The sequence below is a fragment of the Rattus norvegicus genome, chromosome 13 (genome assembly GCF_021556685.1).
Source record: "Rattus norvegicus strain SHRSP/BbbUtx chromosome 13, alternate assembly SHRSP_T2T, whole genome shotgun sequence".
Classification (NCBI taxonomy): domain Eukaryota; kingdom Metazoa; phylum Chordata; class Mammalia; order Rodentia; family Muridae; genus Rattus; species Rattus norvegicus.
In genome coordinates, this window is record NC_141546.1 from 3,904,570 (window position 1) to 3,929,361 (window position 24,792).

Genomic DNA, 24,792 nt, shown 5'->3' on the forward strand with positions numbered 1-24,792 from the left:
TCTGGGTTCTTTACAGCTTCTGGCTATTATAAATAAGGCTGCGATGAACATAGCGAAGCCTTTTTTATATGTTGAGGCATCTTTTGGTTATATTCCCAAGAGAGGTATAGCTGGATCCTCAGGCAGTTCAATGTCCAATTTTCTGAGGAACCTCCAGACTGATTTCCAGAATGGTTGTACCAGTCTGCAATCCCACCAACAATGGAGGAGTGTTCCTCTTTCTCCGCATCCATGCCAGCATCTGCTGTCACCTGAGTTTATGATCTTAGCCATTCTCACTGGTGTGAGGTGAAATCTCAGGGTTGTTTTGATTTGCATTTCCCTTATGACTAAAGATGTTGAACATTTCTTTAGGTGTTTCTCAGCCATTCGGCATTGCTCAGCTGTGAATTCTTTGTTTAGCTCTGAACCCCATTTTTTAATAGGGTTATTTTTCTCCCTGTGGTCTAACTTCTTGAGTTCTTTGTATATTTGTATATTTTGGATATAAGCCATCTATCTGTTGTAGGATTGGTAAAGATCTTTTCCCAATCTGTTGGCTGCCGTTTTGTCCTAACCACAGTGTCCTTTGCCTTACAGAAGCTTTGCAGTTTTATGAGATCCCATTTGTCGATTCTTGATCTTAGAGCATAAGCCATTGGTGTTTTGTTCAGGAATTTTTCTCCAGTGCCCATGTGTTCCAGATGCTTCCCTAGTTTTTCTTCTATTAGTTTGAGTGTATCTGGTTTGATGTGGAGGTCCTTGATCCACTTGGACTTAAGCTTTGTACAGGGTCATAAGCATGGATCGATCTGCATTCTTATGCATGTTGACCTCCAGTTGAACCAGCACCATTTGCTGAAAATGCTGTCTTTTTTCCATTTGATGGTTTTGGCTCCTTTGTCAAAAATCAAGTGCCCATAGGTGTGTGGGTTCATTTCTGGGTCTTCACTTCTGTTCTATTGGTCTATCTCTCTGTCTCTGTACCAATACCATGCAGTTTTTATCACTATTGTTCTGTAATACTGCTTGAGTTCAGGCATAGTGATTCCCCTGAAGTCCTTTTTTTGTTGAGGATAGTTTTAGCTATCCTGGGTTTTTTGTTATTCCAGATGAATTTGCAAATTGTTCTGTCTAACTCTTTGGAGAATTGGATTGGTATTTTGATGGGGATTGCATTGAATCTGTAGATCGCTTTTGGTAAAATGGCCATTTTTATTATATTAATCCTGCCAATCCATGAGCATGGGAGATCTTTCCATCTTCTGAGGACTTCTTCAATTTCTTTCTTCAGAGTCTTTAAGTTCTTATTGTACAAATCTTTTTCTTGCTTAGTTAAAGTCACACTGAGTTATTTTATATTATTTGGGTCTATTATGAATGATGTTGTTCCCCTAATTTCTTTCTTAGCTTGTTTTTGTCTTTTGTGTAGAGGAAGGCTACTGATTTATTTGAGTTAATTTTATACCCAGCCACTTTGCTGAAGTTGTTTATCAGCTTTAGTAGTTCTCTGGTGGAACTTTTGGAATCACTCAAATATACTATCATATCATCTGCAAATCATGATATTTTGACTTCTTCTTTTCCGATCTGTATCCCCTTGACCTCCTTTTGTTGTCTGATTGCTCTGGCTAGAACCTCAAGAACTATATTGAATAAGTAAGGAGAGAGTGGGCAGCGTTGTTTAGTCCCTGATTTTAGTAGGATGGCTTCAAGTTTCTCTCTATTTATTTTAATGTTAGCAACTGGTTTGCTGTATATGGCTTTTACTATGTTTAGGTATGGGCCTTGAATTCCTATTCTTTCCAGGACTTTTATCATGAAGGGGTGTTGAATTTTGTCAAATGCTTTCTCAGCATCTAATGAAATGATCATGTGGTTTTGTTCTTTCAGTTTGTTTATATAATGGATCACGTTGATGGTTTTCCGTATATTAAACCATCCCTGCATGCCTGGGATGAAGCCTACTTGATCATGGTGGATGATTGTTTTGATGTGCTCTTGGATTCGGTTTGCCAGAATTTTATTGAGTATTTTTGTGTCAATATTCATAAGGGAAATTGGTCTGAATTTCTCTTTCTTTGTTGGGTCTTTGTGTGGTTTTGGTAGAAGAGTAATTGTGGCTTCATAGAAGGAATTCGGTAGTGCTCCATCTCTTTCAATTTTGTTGAATAGTTTAGATAATATTGGTATGAGGTCTTATATGAAGGTTTGATAGAATTTTGCACGAAACCTGTCTGTACCTGGGCTCTTTTTGGTTGGGAGACCTTCAATGACTGCTTCTATTTCCTTAGGAGTTATCGGGTTGTTTAACTGGTTTATCTGTTCCTGATTTAACTTGGTACCTGGTCTAGGAAATTGTCCATTTCCTGCAGATTTTCAAGTTTTGTTGGATATAGGCTTTTATAGTAAGATCTGATGATTTTTTGAATTTCCTCTGAATCTGTAGTTATATCTCCCTTTTCATTTCTGATTTTGTTAATTTGGATACACTCTCTGTGTCCTTGGGTTAGTTTGACTAAGGGTTCATCTATCTTGTTGATTTTCTCAAAGAACCAACTTTTGGTTCTGTTGATTCTTTCTATGGTCCTTTTTGTTTTTACATGGTTGATATCAGCTCTGAGTTTGATTATTTCCTGCCTTCTACTCCTCCTGGGTGTATTTGCATCTTTTCGTTCTAGAGCTTTTAGGTGTGCTGTCAAGCTGCTCACATATGCTCTTTCATGTTTCTTTTTGCAGGCACTCAGAGGTATGAGTTTTCCTCTTAGCACACCTTCATTGTGTCCCATAAGTTTAGGTATGTTGTACCTTCATTTTTATTAAATTCTAAGAAGTCTTTAATCTTTATTTCTTCCTTGACCAGGTTATCATTGAGTAGAGCATTGTTCAATTTCCACGTTTATGTGGGCCTTCTTCCCTTATCGTTATTGAAGACCAGTTTTAGGCCGTGGTGGTCCGATATCACACATGGGATTATTTCTATCTTTCTGTACCTGTTGAGGCCCGTTTTTTGACCAATTATGTGGTCAATTTTGGAAAAAGTACCATGAGGAGCTGAGAAGAAGCTATATCCTTTTGCTTTAGGGTAGAATGTTCTATAAATATCTGTTAAGTCCATTTGGCACATGACTTCTCTTAGTCTGTCTACGTCTCTATTTAATTTCTGTTTCCATGATCTGTCCATTGATGATAGTGGGGTGTTGAAGTCTCCTACTAGTATTGTGTGAGGTGCAATGTGTGTTTTGAGCTTTAGTAAGGTTTCTTTTACGTATGTGGGTGCCCTTGTATTTGGGGCATAGATATTTAGGACTGAGAGTTCATCTTGGTGGATTTTTCCTTTGATGAATATGAAGTGTCCTTCCTTATCTTTTTTGATGACTTTTAGTTGAAAATTGATTTTATTTGATGTTAGAATGGCTACTCCAGCTTGCTTCTTCTGACCATTTGCTTGGAAAGTTGTTTTCCAGCCTTTCACTCTGAGGTAGTGTCTGTCTTTGTCTCTGAGGTGTGTTTCCTGTAGGCAGCAAAATGCAGGGTCCTCGTTGCATATCCAGTTTGTTAATCTATGTCTTTTTATTGGGGAGTTGAGGCCATTGATTTTGAGAGATATTATGGAATAGTGATTATTGCTTCCTGTTATATTCATATTTTGATATGAGGTTATGTTTGTGTGCTTTCATTCTCTTTGTTTTGTTGCCAAGACGATTAGTTTCTTGCTTATTCTAGGGTATAGCTTGCCTCCTTATGTTGGGCTTTACCCTTTATTATCCTTTGTAATGCTGGATTTGTAGAAAGATATTGTGTCAATTTGGTTTTGTCATGGAATATCTTGGTTTCTCCATCTATTTTAATTGAGAGTTTTGCAGGGTACAGTAACCTGGGCTGGCATTTGTTTTCTCTTAGGGTCTGTATGACATCTGTCCAGGATCTTCTGGCTTTCATAGTTTCTGGCGAAAAGTCTGGTGTAATTCTCATAGGTCTTTCTTTATAGGTTACTTGACCTTTTTCCCTTACTGCTTTTAATATTCTTTCTTTATTTTGTGCGTTTGGCATTTTGACTATTATGTGACAGGAGGTGTTTCTTTTGTTATCCAATCTATTTGGAGTTCTGTAGGCTTCTTGTATGCCTATGGGTATCTCTTTTTTTTTTTTTGTTAGGGACGTTTTCTTCTATGATTTTTTGAAGATATTTACTGGTCCTTTGAGCTGGGAGTCTTCACTCTCTTCTATACCTATTATCATTAGGTTTGATCTTATCATTGTGTCCTGGATTTCCTGTATATTCTGGACCAGTAGCTTTTTCTGCTTTACATTATTTTTTACAGTTGAGTCAATGATTTCCATGGAATCTTCTGCTCCTAAGATTCTCTTCCATCTCTTTTATTCTGTTGGTGAAGCTCATATCTACAGTTCCTTGTCTTTTCTTTTGGTTTTCTATATCCAGGGTTGTTTCCATGTGTTCTTTCTTGATTGCTTCTATTTCCATTTTTAATTCCTTCAACTGTTTGATTGTGTTTTCCTGGAATTCTTTCAGGGATTTTTGTGACTCCTCTCTGTAGGCTTCTACTTGTTCTCTAAGGGAGTTCTTCACGTTTTTCTTGAAGTCCTCCAGCATCCTGATCAAATATGATTTTGAAACTAGATATTGCTTTTCTAGTGTGTTTGGATATTCCGTGTTTTCTTTGGTGGGAGAATTGGGCTCCGATGATGCCATGTAGTCTTGGTTTCTGTTTCTTGGTTTCCTGCGCTTGCCTCTTGCCATCAGATTATCTCTAGTGTTACTTTGTGCTGCTATTTCTGACAGAGGCTAGACTGTCCTATAAGCCTGTTTGTCAGGAGTGCTGTACACCTGTTTTCCTGTTTTCTTTCAGCCAGTTATGGGGACAGAGTGTTCTGCTTTCGGGCATGTAGTTTTTCCTATCTACAGGCCTTCAGCTGTTCCTGTGGGCCTGTGTCTGGTGTTCACCAGGCAGTTCACTTGCATATAAAAGTTGATCTTACCTGTGGTCCCGAGGCTCAAGTTTGCTCGTGGGGTGCTGCCTTCTAGCTCTCCCCAGCGGCAGCAACCAGGATGATCTGTGCTGCCCTTTTCGGGATCCTCCGTGCACCAGGGTTCCAGATAGCGTTTGGTGTTTTCCTCTGGAGTCAGAGATGTGTGCAGAGTGCAGTCTCTTCTGATTTCCCAGGCGTGTCTGCCTCTCTGTAGGTTTAGCTCTCCCTCCCACGGGATTTGGGTGCAGAGAACTCTCTTCTGAGATTTTCACTTTCTTTCTTCAGAAACTTGAAGTTCTTGTCATACCTATCCTTCACTTGCTTGGTTCAAGTCACACCAAGGTATTTTACATCATTTGTGACTATTATGAAGGGTGTCCTTTCCTTAATTTCTTTATCAGCCTTTGGTATCCTTGGAGTGGATGAAAGGTACTGATATGTTTGAATTAATTTTATATAACCACTTTGCTGAAGTTTTTATCAAGTTTAGGAGTGGTCTGGTGGAATTTTGGGGTCACTTAAGTATATTAACATTTCATCTGCAAACAGTGATATTTTATTTACTTTGCAATTTGTATACCTTTGACCTCCATTTATAGTGTAATTGCTCTGGCTAGGACTTTGAGTACATATTATATAGACTAGATAATGAGAGAGTGGGCAGCTTTGTCTTTCCCTGATTTTAGTGTGATTGCTTCAAGCTCATCTCCATTTAGTTTGATGTTAGCTATGGGACTTGAATTCGTGATTATTCCAAGACTTTATTTCTTAAGGAGTGTTGAATTGTCAAATGCTTGACAGTATCTAATGAGATGATCATGCATTTTCTTTTTCCCTTGAGTTGGTTTATATAGTGGATTACATTGATGGATTTCTATATATTGAACCATCCCTGCATCCCTGAGATGAAGCTTCCTTTATTATGATGGATGATCGTTTTGATGTGTTCTTGGATTCAGTTTGTGAGAATTCTATTAGTATTTTGGCATCGATATTCATTAGGGAAATTGGTCTGAAGTTATCTTTATTTGTAGGGTCTTTGTGTGGTTTAGGTAAAAGTATAATTGTGGCTTCATAGAATGAGTTGGGTAGTGCTCCTTCTGTTTCTATTTTGTGAAATTGTTTGAAGAGTATTGGTATTAGGTTCTGTTTGAAGGTCTGATAGAATTCTATACTAAGCATACCTAGTCCTGGCTACTTTGGTTGGAAGACATTTAACGATCACTTCTATTACTGTAGGGGTTATGGGGCTGTTTACATATTTTATATGATAGTGATTTAAATTTGGTACCTGGTATCTGTCTAGAATAAGTATGAATTCCTCTAGATTTTGCAGTTTTGTTGAGTATTGGCTTTTGTAGTAGGATCTGATTTTTTTTTAATTTCCTCAGTTTCTGTTGTTATGCCTCCCTTTTCATTTCTGATTTTGTTAATTTGGATACTATCTCTGTTTCCTCTGGTTAGTCTGGCTAAGTCTTTATCCATCTTGATTATTTTGAAGAACCAGCTCCTGGTTTACTTGATTCTTTGTATAGTTTTGTTTCTATTTGGTTGATTTGAACCCTGAGTTTGATTACTTCCTGCAGTCTTGTGTTTTTATGCTTCTTTTTCTTCTAGAACATTCAGCTATGCTGTCAATCTGCTAGTGTATGCTCTCTTCAGTTTCTTTTTGGAGGGCCTCTCACTATGCATTTTCCTCTTAGCACTACTTTCAGTGGATCCCATATATTTTGGTATGTTGTTCCTTCATTTTTATTAAATTCTAAAAAAAGTCTTTCTTTAAATAAGAAATTTCTTTCTTTATATCTTCCTTGACCAAGTTATCATAGACGAGATATTTGTTCAGGTGCCATATGTATGTGGGCTATCTGTTGTTTTTGTTGTTACTGAAGACCAGTCTTAATCTGTGGTGATATGATAGGATGAATGAGATTATTGTCATCTATCTGTTGAGGAGTGTTTTGTGACTGATTATATGGTCAGCTTAGGAGAAGATGCCATGGGGTACTGAAAAGATGGTATATTCTTTTGTTTTGGGATGAAATGTTCTATAGATATCTGTTAAATTCATTTGGTGTTTAACTTCTGTTAGTCTCACTGTATCTCTCTTAATTTCTGTTTCCATAATCTGTGAGTTGATGAGAGTGGGGAGTTGAGTTCTCCTCTAATATTGTGTTTGGTGCAGTGTTTGCCTTGGGATTAGCACAATTTCTTCTATGAATGAAGGTGCACTTGCATTTAGAGCAAAGATTTTCACATTTGAGTTAGCTTGGTAGTTTCACTTATTGACTATGATGTATCCTTCCTTATCTTTTTTGATAACTTTTGGTAGAAGGTTGATTTTATTCATTATTAGAAAGGCTATTCTACTTATTTCTTGGGATTGTTTGCTTGGAAAATATTTTTGTAGCATTTTACCCTGAAGGAGTATCTGTCTTTGTCACTCAATTATGTTTCCTGTACTCAGAAAAATGCTGGGTTCTATATACATATCCAGCTTGTTAATCTATCTTTTTATTGGGGAATCGTGTGACTTGATGGAAAGAGATATTAAGGAATAGTGATTGTTGTTTCTTGTTATTTTTGTTGTTAGAAGTGGAATTATGTTTGTGTGGCTATCTTCTTTTGAGTTTGTTGAAAGATTAGTTTCTTGCTTTTTCTAGGGTGTAGTTTCCTTCCTTGTGTTGGAGTTTCCATCTATTATCCTTTGTAGGGCTGGATTTGGGTGAAGATGTTGTGTAAATTTGGTATGTCTTGGAATATCTTGGTTTATTCATCTATGTTAATTGAGAGTATTGCTGGATATGGTAGCCTGGGCTGACATTTTTGTTCTCTTAGAGTCTGTATGACATCTGCCCAGGATCTCCTGGCTTTCATAGTCTCTTGTGAAAAGTTTAGTGTAATTCTGATGGGTCTGCCTTTATATGTTACTTGACCTTTTTCCCTTACTATTGTAAAGATTCTTCTTTGTTTTGTGCATTTGGTGTTTTATTATGTGACAGAAGTAGTTTCTTTTCTGGTCCAGTCTATTTGGAGTACTGTAGGCTTCTCGTAACTTTATGAACATCTCTTTCTTTAGGTTAGGGAAGTTTTCTTCTATAATTTTGTTGAAGATATTTACTGACCTTGTAAGTTGGGAATCTTTGCTCTCTTCTATACCTATTATCCATACATTTTATGTTCTCACTGTGTCATGGATTTCCTGGATGTTTTAAGTTAGGAGCTGCTGGTGTCATGAAGAATCCTGAACTTACTATAGTGGGACAATTGGTTTTTGATGATGCCAACTTGCCTTGGTTTCTGTTGCTTAATGTCTTGTACTTGCCTCTTGTCATCTGGTTATCTCTACTGCTACCTCCTCTTACTTCCTCTGACTGGAACCTGTTCCTCCTGTGATCCTAATTGTATCAGAACTTTTCTGAGCCCACTCATCTCTGTGATCTTATGATTCTGGAATCCTGTCATTCTTGATCCTAAGTGTATCAGAGTTCCTGGGAGCCCTCCTGCATTTGAGATCTTGAAATCCTGGTGTGACCCAGGTCCTGAGTTCTTGTTGTGTCACAGCTCATGGGAGTCAAGTTTTCTCTGGGCTTTGCAAGAGTTGGTGGGGAACCAGAGCCCTAGGTTTTCTCTGGGCACAGGTGCAAGTGGGAAGGAAACTGCTCCTCTGGCTCTTGGGTTTGAGTTTTCCTGGTTAATGTGGAAGTCCCAGTTACGCTGGGTGCGGGGAAAACAGTTGTGGCCTCACTGTGATCTTGAGTTTGTCAGAGTTCTGGTACTCTTGGTTTTGTCTGATATGCTGGTAGTTGAGTTTATACTGTGATCCTGTTTTGCTGTGATCCTGGGTGTGTCAGAGCACCTGGGAGTTGGTCTTCCTCTGTGACTTGTGGGACTAGGTGCAGAGCCAGTACCCAAGGTCTGCTCAGGGCATTGGTTCAGATCAGAAAGAACCTGTGCCGATGGCTGTTTTGGGGTTCCTTTGCCACTGGATCCTGTGGGAATCTAGTTACTCAGGGGCTGGGGATGGGTTTTGTGGCAGATGTTGGGGCCTCTCCTGTGATCCTGGGTGTTTCAGAATACCTGGGAACCAGACTCTCTCGTTGTTGTAGGAATGGGTGCAGAGCCAGTGCCCAAGGTCTGCTCAGGGAACTGGTTCAGACTGGAATGAACCTGTCTCCCTGGCTGCATGAGTGTTCCCGTGTCCCTGGATCAAGGGGATCCGAGTTATTTTGAATGTTGGAGCAGTTGTTTGTCTTTCTCACCTCTGATCCTGCGTGTGCTAGAGCACCTGGAATACAGACTTCATTTGTCTGTCCTGGGTGTGGAGTCAGTGCCCAAAGTTTGCTAAGGCGACTGGTTCATATCAGGAGGGAACCGAACCTTTCTTTAGAGAACATACAGACAGTGCCAAGGACTGATTGTTAGTTGAAAGCTCTTTTGTTCCTAGCAAAAAGTGAGAAAGTGAAACTAGGTATAGGGGACATGTACAAGAGGGAAGAGTAACCAAATATTGCTGAGTCAAAGAAAGATGTAATAGAATCACGAATACAGATGAAAAACAGGCTAAAGTGACTTCCCCCATCACTGCTCTGTGCCCAGAAAATTTAAATTGAGGCGTAACGATATACATCATGAAATGTCTTAAAGGTACAGTTAGCATTTTCTATAAACCAAGATTGCTTACTGCAAAGAAATGTTAGCAGGAAAGAACTATAAAAAGTGACAAGAAAAGGTCACATAATTCAAACCAGATAAAATGTTCTGTGCTCCACAATGTGCCCTGGTGATGGAAAGAATGGTCTTGATTGCATTTGAAAAGAAAAAGACAAGGTTAATAGACAGTTAATACTTTAAACCAGTTGTCTTTACAAATCTCTACAAATAAGCTGGATAAATGGAACCTCTAAATAACTCAGCCAACAAACTCACAAAACCCAGAGCTGCTTTAATGGAGTCAGAGCTCTAATGCATTTTGAAAGCCTCATTGGAAATTAAGACTGAAATGGTATGACAAAGAAGTATGTATTGAAATTTATTCACACAGCCCTGTCATCTGTCAGATTCTATATCTCAGGCTCTGAATAATTTTTTGTCTACGTTTCCTAAATGTGGCATTTGAATAAATCTAACTGGTGATTTGCATTTTGAAACTGTTTGCCAAAAAGGAAGTGGATAAAAGAAGAAAAAGCAGAAGAAAGAGGATGGAAAACTACAATAAAGGCTTATACAGTTTACTATGGCTCTGTGGGTCTCAGGGTAACTGGGGGCATTGTGAGGAAGCAACTTGACCATAATGTCTGTCAAAACTCTTGGATTTGTCTTGTTTTATGTCAACAATTTATTCTACTGGGGATGTATTCCAAGGCACTCCTAAAATTGTGCTGCTTTTACATTTGCAGGGTAAACCTCTATGTATTGCTTTACCTTTTCTTAATTTTCTGTTCTGTAATAGGTGTGAGAAAAGAAAGATATCTTGAAGTGATTAGTGATTGTAGTAGCCTTAGTTCTGAAGCAGTTCCCTGTTTTCAAATGTTGGATACAGTGGGATTGTATAGCTTTGGTATACAATTAATTGTATGTTAGCCATATTTTATTCACTTATAATGCCTAATTGTTAGTGTAATTTTATTTTTTTCTCAAGTCGTTTAGTAAAATAAGAATACATATTTAAAAACCAGGGGAAGACATAACCGATGTACTGGTAGTTCTCAAGTCACAAGCACGGCTCCTGTCAAAGTGCCTGAGATCCCTGTGTTTGTAGTGACCCTAACTTGAATCTATTCATTACAAAGGGGAAAATGCATAGTAAACATGCAGACTATTTGGTAGATGCCAGGACCAGCATCACATGAAGATTTTTTTTCATATCCTTAAAATATTCCTCTGACATCTCCAGGTGTGCAGCTCTTCTTTAACAGAGAACGAAGCAAGGCAGAGAGAAAAATGACTTTGACCAGGTCTAGTACCATGGAGATGAGAGTACAATCATCTGGTTGGCTTTGGTTCTTATTCTTGTTGTTATGCCTCTTCTAAAATGAATTCATTTAGTATGTGTGTCCATGTTCAACTTTTCATCAGCATGTCTTGGTTTTATATACTTTGTTATATTTACTATATATTTTGAACTTTCTAAGATGTTTCATAAAATATTTTACCCCATGTTAAATGCTAAGAATATAGAGGCTTCTGATAATTCAGTTTACCCCACAAGCAGGAATAGTATACCTGAAACAAAATTATTCTGCCACAACATGTAAGAATGAACAAACCTTGAAGCAGAATGTGTTGTGGTAAATTAAGGTCAAACTTGAGAAAATGTTTAATATACTGTGTACAGGTGTGATGCCTATGTTCTGAAATTGTGTGTGTGTGTGTGTGTGTGTGTGTGTGTGTGTGTGAAAGAGAGAGAGAGAGAGAGAGAGAGAGAGAGAGAGAGAGAGAGAGATTTGATAGGAATTCCTGTTATAAAATAACTAGTTCTTCAATAATCAAGGCCAGATAGGTATAAATATAATTAAAACACAAGATACAATTTTTCAAAACAATTTTTGAATTAAACAGTAGTTACTACATCAAGGTAATGTAGGAAGTGTGTGAGGAACTGGACCATGCCAGGAAAAAGGTTGAGTGGTTTGGAAGCCCTTAAACCTCTGGGAAGATGGTAGGAGTTTCTCCCTCTCTGGACCAGGCACCTGTCATGTGACTGCAGTACTCCATGGAGAAGATTGTGACCACCCGTTACATAAGGGCAGCTTCCTCAGCTCCTTCCTATGCAAATGAGGTATCATTGACAACTCAGACCAAGCCAACAGAAAGCATCTAAGAACAGACCCCAATCCATGCCCCACCCCAAGAAAAGAGTGTATGTAAGAACCTATACAGAAGAAATAAGGTTTGTAAAAATTACTCTGTTCCCTGAGAGCATTTGTAGACTAAGGAGAGGAGAACATTCTACTGAAGCTTTCACTGCAAGAAACAGTTCTGCACCTTGCTTACTTGTTGAGTCCTCTGCATCACTCTTCCTTCTCTCTGCTAATTCACTCTCCCTCTGCTTGAATACTACCACAAGGCTAGAGATTTCTGTAGGTAGCATCTGGTACACAATCCAATGGAAGAGGCCAGCTGTAAATCAAGAAAGTTGAGCAGGAAGTTTGGACACTTGCTCAAGAAGCTTGATCTGGGCTCACACACCATCTACACTGTGGACACTGTACACAACATCTAGATCTTAGTTCCCTCATTTGTAAAAAATTCATAAATGAGAAACAATGTGACAGAGAATGCTTTGTATTCTCTGTAAACCTGTACTCTAGATCAAATAAATAGTTGCTTTCCTCACTTGCCTGGATTCTGTGAAGAAATATGGAAGCCCTGATGTTGTATGTGAAAAAGCAGTCATAGGTAGCACGTCAAATTTCAGTGGCCTCCTACTTTATTATGACATCACTGACCCAGTGACATCACACAGGAGTTTCCTAGCCAAAGAAATGTAACTGAAAATTAAAAGAGAATCTCTGTAGACATACTGGTAAAACATCTGTTTTCATGTGTATTCATGGTTCCAAAGAAAAAGCTCTGTGATATTAACTACCTATACAGACTTAAGGCTTGCTTTTCTTTTGGCAATCAGAAAGACAATTCTTCTCCTCTTCTTCTTCCTCATCCCCTTCTCTGACTCTTTCTCTTAATCCTTGTGTGTGTATCTTAGCCAGATGTCTGTGAATACTCACATACAAGTATGTGAATGTCTATGTTATGGCAACTCAGCAAATTTGAACACTCAGACATAGTTTATGGCAAATTATAAATCTTTATTTTGACTGGTTGGGAGTATATCCTGATGTATGGGATCTAAGTGTGGCCCAAAATATTTAAAACAAGGGAATTTTAAAGACAAAAACCATATCCTTGTATCTCTCTCTGCAGTTATGTGTAAGGAGATGGGGGAGTTATTGCACAGGTTTTAGAATGAGTCAGTTTAACAAAAGCCTGTATAATTTAGCTGTGGCAATTTGAGCTCAGGTTACAAGAATACAGTTCAGGAATTTTTCATAGAGTTCTCTGTCAGGGAGATCAAATTCTTATTAGACCTAAAATGGCCTTTCAAGAATACACAATGAAATAACCACTGCACTGTCTTACCCTGCCACACATGTGGAGGCCAGAAATTAATATCAACAGTTTGTCACTAAACCTCTCATTGCACATCACTACCTCAGCTGAGCTTTCTGGCTAGCATGCCCCAGAGAAACTGTTTCTGTCCTCCGCACCAGAATATAAGTAGACCTGGGTCCAAGGTATAATATAAGTAGACCTGGGTCCTGCTTGCACAGCAAGCATTGATGGCTAGAACATCTGCCCAGCCTTATATGTGTTCATTTCTGCTGTCTGAAGCAAGTTACTAGATATTTCACTTGGTGTTCATTTACTCAAAGAATGTTATCAAACAGCCAGAGGTTTGATCTCAATGTATCAGAAAACCTGGCATCAGATACTAATTCTTTAGTGCTTTCACACTACTTTCCCATAGGGTCTGTTGTCTTCTACAAAATTTTCAACCTTGGAAGTTAGGTAAGCTTATATGGAAACACCTTACTTGACTGACAGGTTGAGGCTTATCTAATGGTATAGAGACTTATACATGGGAATGAGCCTAAAATGTTCTGAGAGAAAACACTCTAAAACATTGCCAAAGCAACTTTCTGGTCATCATTTGACCTTCACAGTACAAGCACCAGACATACTTTGTCCATGGCTAATTGCCATTGAAAAAGACTAAGAACAAGTGTAAAGTTGTGTGAAACTAGAGGAGTCAGCAAGCCAATCAACACCATCAGAGACACCAATAAAGCAGAAACAGCAAGTGTTACCCACCAACACCAACACACTGTAATCTTCCCTCACCTTGCTAACACAGAGTTGCAGATCCCTTTACACTGACACATTTTTGCTCCAGTGTAGCACTCTAGTTTGCAAGTTAAGAGTACTGAGGTCACCTGTAGGAGTGGAAGACACTCTAAGTTGTAATAACATTCTGGTAGCCCTCAGTACTGTATTATCAATAAGAATGTATCTTCGTGGGGTTGGAGATTTAGCTCAGTGGTAGAGCGCTTGCCTAGCAAGCGCAAGGCCCTGGGTTCGGTCCTCAGCTCTGAAAAAAAAAAAAAAGGAAGAATGTATCTTCGTACTCCTGTCCTTTAAATTCCTATCGATAACAGTGAACAAGGTTTTTAGATGTGACATAGTTATAATCGGGGTATTCTACCAGCTAGGCTGTATCAGAAAGTTTGAGAATCCAAGGCAAAACTGACTACATAAGACTTTGTTTCCCAAAGGCCAACAAAATATGTAAAATTGTGTCAATGAGTTCCCACATTATGATAGTATGTTCACATTTCTGGGGTAAGGTAATCCCCACAGCATGTTGGTGTTGCTTCCTAAGAAAACAGCAGCTCAACATCTTAGAGAACAAATCTCAAGTATCATTCTGTTGACCATGCAGAAGGTATTTATTGTGACTCTAAGAGAATTTGTCTTTCTTACCTTATAGCGCAATTAGAAGAAGATGCATATTAATTGATAGAGGATAAATACTAAGTAGAGATAGATGACAAATAGACTTAAGATCATATACACATATTCATATGTAATATATTTCACTTGTAAAATGGTAATAAGGTCTGCATATGGTTAAACTTGTGAATGCAGGTAGCAGGATCACATTATGGAACCACTGCTATACTTACATACATGTGAACTGGTTAACAAGCTTATCCAATGTTTTATCTTAGTTTCATTTCTTACATTGTCCTAGGGTCTTACCATAGACATATGAGAAGGCTCTCCCTTTCCTCTGGGCCTAATCCTTACAGAAATTTCATGTGTAACCCACTGTGGGCTAGGCACAGCACCAGTTTTCTGAGGAAGTAGCAATGGACAGAGGAAGTGGTTATAGGTACAAAGTTGTTTTAGTGAGAGAAAAAGTAGCTTATTCTTGATAATATTTACCTTTCATAACTCATTCATAGTTTGTGACTTCTAATTATTTATATCTGCTGTTTAGCAGCAGGGGATTAGATAAAGGAATTAGCTTTCTTGTGCTCTTTGATTTTGTTTTGTTTTGGTTTTGGTTCTTTTTTTAAATTAGCTAGCCCTTATCTAATCAGAAATGAGGCTTGGAATTCATTAACTCTTTGTGGTCCATTGAAAAATGAAAAGAAATTTACATTTGTAGAAAAACACTCACTCTGTTTTTCACTCTGTAGAGAAACAGAAAAAGAGGCTACATTTATTTTACATACATACATACATACATACATACATACATATTACACAAGCACACATTTGGTGAATGGAGTAAAAGCTCCATAAAGCAAGTTCCAAACAACCTGTATCCATGAATGCAGAAAAAAACATACATTCTGGATGAAATGAAAGAGAGTCACACTCTCATTTTATTCTTGTTCTTAGTTCTTATAATTTCTCAAGCTTATTGATTACATGTTTTCTCAAGTATCATTGCATTCTACAAATTCATAGCAAATTCAAAACCATAGTTCATTTCATAAAATGACAGTTACAGAAGACTGTTTACATGTTTTTCCATAAAGATTAGTATCATAAACATACATTATCTTTTAGGTCTCTAAGTTCATTATAAGTTGGAAACAACATTTTTTTTTTTTTGTCAAAAGTTAGCGTTGTTTTGAAAAGGGACAAATCATCTGTCTTTCAACTTATTATTTTTAATTTTCGTATAGATAAACTTGTTAGTATTTTATTTTCTGTCCTTGCACCTTCAAATAAAAGTCCATTCCCAGTTTATAACTTTAGTTATCAGATAGTTGTCTCACAGGTAACCTAAAAGGAATGTTTTACTTCATTGCAATTTCATTCCAAGCCTACTTACTTATATTCTAGTGCAATAATTAGCCTGTGACACATGAAAGTTTACTGAGCCCTGCTTGTAGCTTTTAGAAGGTTGGAAATTACTTGTACAAATTTAATAATTTTATAAACCATCGTCAGAAGTTATGAAGGTTTGTCTATACGGCACTTTATCTTAAGGGTACATATTATGCTAATTTGCAGAAAATATTACAAAAAGGATGGGATAATTTCCAGTAACCACTAGATTATGTAATAGCAACAGGAAAGGCATATCAGTAGCAAAAAGCAATATTAGGATGAAGTCTCTTAAGACCTTGCCTCAGAGCTCACCCATTTTAGGCCATGCAAAATATTAGGTCATCTCTGGATAAGTCACTTTCATGCATTTCTGAGATGACTTCTGAAACCCTAGATCAAATAGTTTGGAAGACTAGCCCTCCTTACCAGGGCTTTCATAAACTTACCTTTCATAAACTTCAACAAATTCACACATAGATCTGAACTTCATTTCACAGGGAAGAAACTTTCTCTTTAGTGGAGTATGAAAAGAAGAATTTGTCATGTAGGCATTTCAGTCTTCCCATGTTTACTGCACATAGCATATATAGTGGTATTACAGTTTTAGTGTAGATATGGAACCAAATATGGTACATGCTTGTCAACAGTCAATTTATTATCTCTTATCCTCCACACAGATAGAACTGTAAAACCACAATAGCAGTGGGAAGCTTTGGTGGGGACTATCTGCATTCAATTTGGCTTTAGCCTTCATGAGCAACTAGTTGTTTGAATCATGCAAGTTAAATGATAATAAAATCATGCATCTATTTTGGCCCTTGGTTGATGTTTGAATGAAAAATATCCCAACATAAGCTTCTTTGTTTGAACACTGGATTCTCATCTGGTTTGCGAAAGTTATGGAATCTCTAGGAGCTAGTCTCAATGAAGGAAGTATGCTACTGACTGAAAACAGATTTGAAGACTTTGTAGTCTTATCCTACTTCCTGTTTATTCTCCTGATTCAATATGATCAGGAGATCTCTGTTCCTGTAGTCATGCCTTCCCCAACATAATAGATGCTATCACTTCCAACTCTCCATGGAGAGAGAAATAAACTTTCTCCCTTAATTTCTTTTCATATTTTGTCATTATAGTGAGTAAAGCAACTAATACTATTGACATATATGATTGCTTTACATTCTAGAAATCATTCATGCACACTCTCACACTTGTGATCATAAGGAAGCTGCTCCACTGATTGTACAGCTGACAAGGTTCTTATTATTCTCAGAAGATTTTGGAGATACCTATTAAAGCAAGTTCCTTCCAAATGAAAGGTGTTGGTTATTAATGTAGGCGTAGGCAGGGGCAAGGTGATTCGAGGCAATTTCTACTTCAAAGTTACTTTTTATACCCCTTTTCTCTCATTTACAACTCAGAAAGTTCAAAATTATTGGTAAAATGAAGAAAAATATTAGGAGTTATAATTGTTTATCAAACTATATCAATGATAAGGATAATGACTTTTAGCATTTTTTAGTTTTTGTAAGTGCGTGTTTGTGTATGTGTGTGTGTATGGGGACAGTATATATATATTTGTATATTTGTATAATGTGTGGAGGTACATCCGCCACATAATGCATGTTGAGTGAGAACTTTCAGTAGTCAGTTATCTCCTGATACATTTGCAAGATCTAGGGATTAAACTGAGTCTTGAAGGCTCAGCATATGGCTCTAGCCACTGAACCATCTTGTCATTTCTTCTGTTCATCTTTTGAAAGAGAATTTAGAGCCTGCCAATCAAACTTAGTCAGACTCCTGAACAATGATCTTCATGGATCCTTTTGTCATCTCCTTAGTGCTGTGACTAGACATTTGTAATTCTGTGCTTTTTTAAATAGGCTATAGAAATTATCCTCAGACACTCATGTTTTTAAGGTGATCACTCTTCTGAACCCCTGTTGAGCCATCTCACAGCCAGTAGAACTAATTACCCTGAGAAGCAGACTTAGGGGAAGTAACTAGATGACAATATGGAGTCCTACATATGCACAGAAGGCTTCTTGCTTTTGATGTTGCTTTTATTATTATCTAGGTCTTAGTATTTCTCTTCTAACTCTACCTTTAGTAGATAAAGGGCTTAATTAAAAATTACCCATAATCCTTAGAAGGTAGGATGTACTTTTCATAAGTTTATAAGATCTTGTCACTGAAAATCTTAATGCATATATGTTAAGTGAAGATGGAGTTATAGCTGGTATATCTGAGCCATTGTATATGGTAAGATTTACATGCAAAATAATTAATACAGGTAAATTACCAACAAAGTGGACATTATTCAAACTTCCCTTTAGATTTTATTTGCTGAAATGGCTGGGAGAATAATGGTTAGCGAAAGTCACACAACTGAAGAAGAGGAGTAAGCTGTTCAGGTAAACTTTTATTGTGTAAGAACATGAGGGATGGGTAGTACTGAGAAAACATCAAATTCTCTGGAGGACTTTTACTGAGAGGAACACTGGAATCAGCACCTGTGTCATTTGTAGTATAGTTACCCTACTTAATAGTTAGAGGTAGGGTGCTTTCCAATGGTAAAGGATGTGCATGTCTGTATTAGTCTTCTCATATGCTTCAGCATAGTTGTCATTAAAACACCCCATTTATGATCAGAATCAGAATACCCTAGCTGTCTACATATCCTCCATAATTTTACATTTGACAAATCAACTGTACATTATAAATGAATTCAACACACCATACCTAGCTCAGCAAAATATACAAGTAGTTTTTCTTTGGAGTTGGCAGCAGTGTCAGCTCACTTATACTGTTCAGCATACCAGCAGCAAACTGTACATCACCCCTGTATTAATAGATGCTACTAAATCAGTATCATTTTTATATCGTCTCTAAGTTGAATCGTATTGATGGATAGTAGTATCCGTCAAGGCAAGTAAGATAAATTGTTTCCTGAAAACATTTGTTTGTTCCAAATGATAGATGCTGAAACCAGACAAAAGAGGCAGAATGCCATGGAGAGGGTTTCATATGATGAAACTTTTCTTAGAGATATTCAACTCATATCTAATAACAGATAGGGAAGAAAGTGATTAGTACTAAGTTCAAAGCACAGAGGGATTTATTTCTCCAGGAGTGACAAGGATCAGGAAATAAGAAACGCAAAAGGTAGAGAATGAGGGTAAGAGGACAAAAAAAGGGGAGAGATATTTGTAACAGAGGACAAAGGATTGCCTCTAGATAGAGAAGAGACAAATGTGGTCCATAGTAAAACAGCAGTTTATAAAGGCAAAAGTGACACCATTTTTTAGTATGAGGTGTTGAATTTTACCTGAGAATGGTAATTAGGTGAGCCAATACGGTTTTTTGATTTATGAACGTCAATGCTTTCATAGCTGGACTTTGGTAGGCAGCCCAGGTGGAAAAGGGCATAAGGAAATAGACATTGAGGGCTAGCTTTAGAAATGCAATTTAAAGCTTTTTAACAAGAAAGAGAGAACAGAATATAAAGGAAAGTTCTTTCAGGGATCCTAAGACAGAACAAAATATGGATACCAACTGTAAGGGTCCATGATTTGCCAAAGAATGATATCCCAGAGCCAGGTAGTATGCAAGATTTTTAGTCTTTTTAGTCTTTAGTCATTTTAGTCTGCAGAAGTCCAGCATCTGGAGTTTACCATCTACCAAAATGAAAGTGCCAAAGTAAGATTGTATGCTCAAATTAGAGCACATTAGGGAATTCGAGGGAGGCGTAGCTTACCTTTTTCTTCATCTGTTGGCTCTTTCTCTAGGGAAATTCTAGAACCATTGCTGGAGTGGGGAAGGGGGCAATGAAAAGTATAGCTGGGGATGTCTGGAAACTTTTATACCCATTGCCCTTGCCTCTGACTAGGTAGCAGGGCAGTTATTGAAGGGAGGGCAGTTTCTGACTGATGTCTCTTTTTTTTTTTGCTTTTTGTTTTTTTGTTTTTTTTTTTATTTTTTGTTTGGTTGTTTGTTTTGTTTTGTTTTGTTTTTCAGTAATTGACTTGCCTAGACTTTTCCAGTCCTTGGAAACAGAGATTTATCACTGGTCTCCTGAACTGCCAATTTGAAGTCTGTCATAGAATTAGTCTGTCTCATCAATAAAGCCCATTTTGGAGAACCAGTGAAAGTTTTGTGAGCTACTTTTGGGAATGTGGGTGAAAGATTATTTACAGGACCAGAAGTGATTCAAAGATACCTCCATCATCAAGGCCTACTCCAGCATGGGTGATAGCTCACAAAGCTGGGAAACCTGGAACACACTGTACAGCCTATATACAGCATAACAAGTTGGACAGTGTCCTTGCTACATTCATTAGTTTGTCTAAACCTCTTTGAGGCATTTTGCCTGGTTTCTGTTTCTTCTAGGTGGTTGTTTGAAGCTCAGCTCTGCTCTTCTCAGTGATTCTCAGCACTTACTGTTTACTCTGGCAGGGAGTAGCCTAGTGAATTTTGTCATTTTCAGGAACTTGGGAAAGCTGTTTTGAGTAGTTTTTCTGGCTTAAGGAGCTTCAAGCAGGCAAAAATGCTTTTATTCCCCAACCCCAAAGTGCTACACAACTAAGGTCATAGTATGGATCAATGATCTGCTTTCACTAACCACAGAGCTAAAACTAAGTATCTCCACAGCAATCAAATCAGGATTGGCCTTTCAGACACAACCAGTGACAGGACTGTGAAATATTTGTTACATTGCTCTGTACTGAAAATGATGAAACGGGCATTCTTCACTAACCAAAAGAAAAGGAAAAGGCCAGAACTCAGAGGAGAATCCATTATTTCGATTTCCCCTTTCTCTCCTAAAATGGAATGTTTTATGATCCTTGTCAGTCATCAATAGCAGGCTAATTCCTTGCATATAATTTCTTCATTTCCTTTATCTGAGAGCAAAATCAAAACCCAGTTTATCATGTACACCAGAAGAACAGTAAGAAACTTGGAAGCAGGAGAGGATTTATTAATTTTAGCTTTAACTCTATGTTTACATGTTAACATGTTTACATGTTACCCTGTGCCTTATTAAATTATCTTATCAGAAGAGAAAATGGGCCTTTAGGTTTAGCTCAGAGCTTCCAGTAATTACTTCCATTTAGTTTGATCTGTTAGAGTGATAGGCCTTTCAATGACATTTATACAATATTTTTGATTTTAGAATGCTTTGCACTGGGCTTCAAGAAATCCATGTCTCTATTTTAGAATGCATAATATTCTTACACAATATTACTTTCACAAGTCCTTTAGACACTTTTCTCTGTCTGTCCTTATCCTTGACTCCTCTGTCTATCTCTCTGTGCCTCTGTCCCTGTATGTTGCTCTTTGCCTTTGTCTCTGTCTCTCCCTTTTTATCTGATTGTCTCTGTCTATTTTCCTCTCCGTTTCTCAAAATCTTTCTTCTTGGTGTCCACTTTGACCATTAGAGTAAAATCAATTCTGTAATGTTTTCTGTCACTGCACATGATTATTTTTTCATATAAACATCAATCACAAATAATAGAAACATGAACTGTACATATAGCTCGACTGTGGTGGTTTCTTCCTGTAAAATCTAATGATTACATATTTAGATAGTAGAAACTGCACAACCAAACATTTGTCTTGGAATAGGACAGTCTTGGAATTGAACTTCCGGCTAATTTCTAACTATTGGGTAAGTGGATGATTTGATGATGTATTTTCTTGTGTTTTTTCCCTTCCTGCACTAATATTTTTTTCTGCTTACATACCTATCACTGAACCCAATGAATCCTGACCTCCTTCTCACAAGTCTCTCCCTGATCTCTTATTCCCTTCTCCTCTGAAATGATGGAGGACCCTTTTACTACTCCCCTACCCTGGCACATCATGTCTCTGCAAGTGAAGGCATATCCTCTACCACTGAGGTGAGACAAGGCAACTCAGTTAAGAAAATGATATCCATAAACAGGCAAAAGCATTAGAGATAGTCCTGGACTCCAGTTGTTGGTGGATCCATATAAACACTGGATTTAACATATTTTACATATGTACGGGGGGCTTAGGTGAAGCCCATGTAAGCTCTTTGGTTGGTCCTTTAGTCTGTAACAGCCTCCAAGGATCTAGGATGTAGGATCTAGGTTAGTTTATCCTTTTGTTCTTCCGTGAAGTTTCTATCCTCATTGGGCCCTTAATCCTTCTCCAAATTCTTCCTTAAGAATCTAAAGTTCTGTCCAATGTTTGGTTGTGGACCTTTGTATATGCTTCATTTGGCTGCTGATTGGAACATCTCAGAGGATAGTTATGTTAGGCTCCTGTCTGCAAGTATAACAAAATATCATTAACAGTGTCAGTCCTTGCCCTTTGGATAGACCTCAGCTTAGGCAAGTTATTGATTGGCCATTCCTTCTGTTTTTGCTCCATCTTTTCTGGACATGAAAATTTGGGAGTGGAAAATTTTGTGGGTATGTTGGTGCCCTTATTCCTCTACTGAGGATTCTCTGTGGCTATACAAGGGGACCAGGTCAGGTTCCATATTAACATTGCTAGGCGTATCATCTAAAGCCACCCTGAAAGACACCCCCAAGCCTGTCCCATCCTGGTTCTCTGGCAGGTCCTAGAGATGCTCTATCAACCTTCCCTCTGGCCCTCTCTCCTATATCATCATGCCACAGTTGATCCTGAACCCCACCCCCATTCCTCTTCCCATTTAAAAACAATTAAATGGTAAAGATGTTATCATATGCTTAGTGCAATAACTGGCTTCAGAGAAATTTGACAATTATTTCAGTAAAACTCCCTTTCTTCAAATATCTTATATTTCACAGTGAATATTGACATATAGTAAATGAAAAGTGTATTGTGTTATTAACTTTTAAATATTCACATGTCATCTGTTGCAGCTTCTTTTATTCATACAATTTAACTAGGCATAATAGTAGGATCATGGTAGGTAGAAGAGGATCCTGAAGACTAGTATTTTCTACTTATGAAAAACTATAATACTTAGGGCAGTATTGTCACAATGTTAGTATAGTATCAGAGAAACGAGAGTCTTTGTTTTGTTTTCTCTTGCTTTGTTCTGCTGCTATTGTTGACATTTACAAAAAGCATGAGTGGAGAAGTATACATGCTTCTGTTGACATTGTTTTCTACCTTAGAACACACTGATTTTTTTTCTCTCTTCAGACATTTGTCGGAAACACAAATGCTGATGGTGTGGTTTACCACAAGCTGCTGCACTCCGTGAGAGCCCGCTTTGTTCGCTTTGTGCCCCTGGAATGGAATTCAAATGGAAAGATTGGCATGAGAGTGGAGGTCTATGGATGCTCCTACAGTAAGTAGGAGAATGTACCAACTCACACAGCACAAGATGTCTATGGAATAGCAGATTGTTATACAATTACTTGTTGTTAATAAATTAATTTCTGTTTATTAAGGAAGTTAACTTTATTTCTGTGGTTCTGTAAATCTTAATTCTGCCACACAATATTGATAAAAATTGATAGAAATTTATAACTTTCAGATGTACCTTTATGGGTAGACTGTTTGCCTAGTTAGAAGTTTGAGTCTTAGAACCCCTTTATTCTAGTCTTGACAGTTCATACTTGTAGTCACACCTCATTAAAGTAGGAACTAAAATTTTAGAACTTTATGTTCATTCTCAATCACTTACTGAGTTATTTTCAACCATGAGGATGAGCCACTATAGTCATAATTTTGGTTAAAGTGAGTGTGCTTATTATGTATATAGCAAGCTAAAGTGAAAGGATAAATAGCAGGTGGACAGACAGTACTTAAGTACACACACACACACACACACACACACACTCACACTCACACACACAAACACACACACACAGAGTAAAACATCATGAGATTAGACATGTGAAATGTTTAGCAGAAACTGAATGGAGAAGCCCCATTATTCCTGGAGTTCATAATACAGCATATTCCTACGAACATGGTTTGGTGAATTTCCTAAGGAAACAACAAATGGAAACAAATGGAGATAACAACCACTGTCTGTCATCTATTTTTGGTATTTATTACATTTTATCTAATTTACCTACCATCTATCTGCTTTAAATGATTATGTTTTTATCCTCCATCTTTATTAAACAGGGTATTTCTTACTTATATTTCAATTGTTATTCCCTTTCCTGGTCTCCAGGCCAATATCCTCCTAACCCCTCCCCCTCTCCTTCTATATGGCAGTTCCCCTCCCCATTCTCCCCCCATTAGTGCCGTCCCCCAAACTATCATGTTCACTGGGGGTTCAGTCTTGGCAGGACCAAGGGCTTCCCCTTCTACTGGTGCACATATTAGGCTATTCCTCAGCTGTGATAGGATTATTGGTCTGCCTGCAGTCTAACTTTGTGAGTTCTTTGTATATTTTGGATATAATGCCTCTATAGGTTGTAGGATTGGTAAAGATCTTTTCCAAATCTGTAGGTTGCAATTTTGTCCTAACAACAGTGTCCTTTGCCTTAAAGAATTTTGCAGTTTTATGAGATCCTGTTTGTCGATCCTTGATCTTAGAGCATAAGCCATTGGTGTTTTGTTCAGGAAATTTTCTCCAGTGCTCATGTGTTCAAGATTCTTCCCCACTTTTTATTCTATTGGTTTGAGTGTATCTGGTTTGATATGGAGATCCTTGATCCACTTGACTTAACCTTTTACAGGGTGATAATAATGGATAAATCTGGATTCTTCTACATTCTGACCTCCAGTTGAACCAGTACCATTTGCTGAAAAAGCTATCTTTTTTGTCTCCTTTGTCAAAATTCAAGTGAACATAGGTGTGTGGGTTCATTTCTTGGACTTTAATCCTATTCCACTGGTCTATCTGTCTGTCTCTGTACCAATATCATACAGTTTTTATCACTATTGCTCTGTAATACTGCTTGAGATCAGGGATAGTGCTTCTCCCAGAAGTCC

At 37.7% G+C, this 24,792-nt stretch overlaps 1 protein-coding gene across 2 annotated transcripts in view; it reads left to right on the forward strand.

The window, feature by feature from the left end:
* Cntnap5c (contactin associated protein-like 5C) overlaps nucleotides 1–24,792 on the forward strand; it is a gene marked incomplete at its 5' end in the record, with an annotated part of 856,281 nt that overhangs the window by 190,882 nt on the left and 640,607 nt on the right. For both annotated transcript variants that reach the window (NM_001415869.2, NM_001047866.3), the window contains 1 exon segment: nucleotides 23,041–23,188. In NM_001415869.2, the coding sequence (NP_001402798.1) occupies nucleotides 23,041–23,188 (148 nt within the window).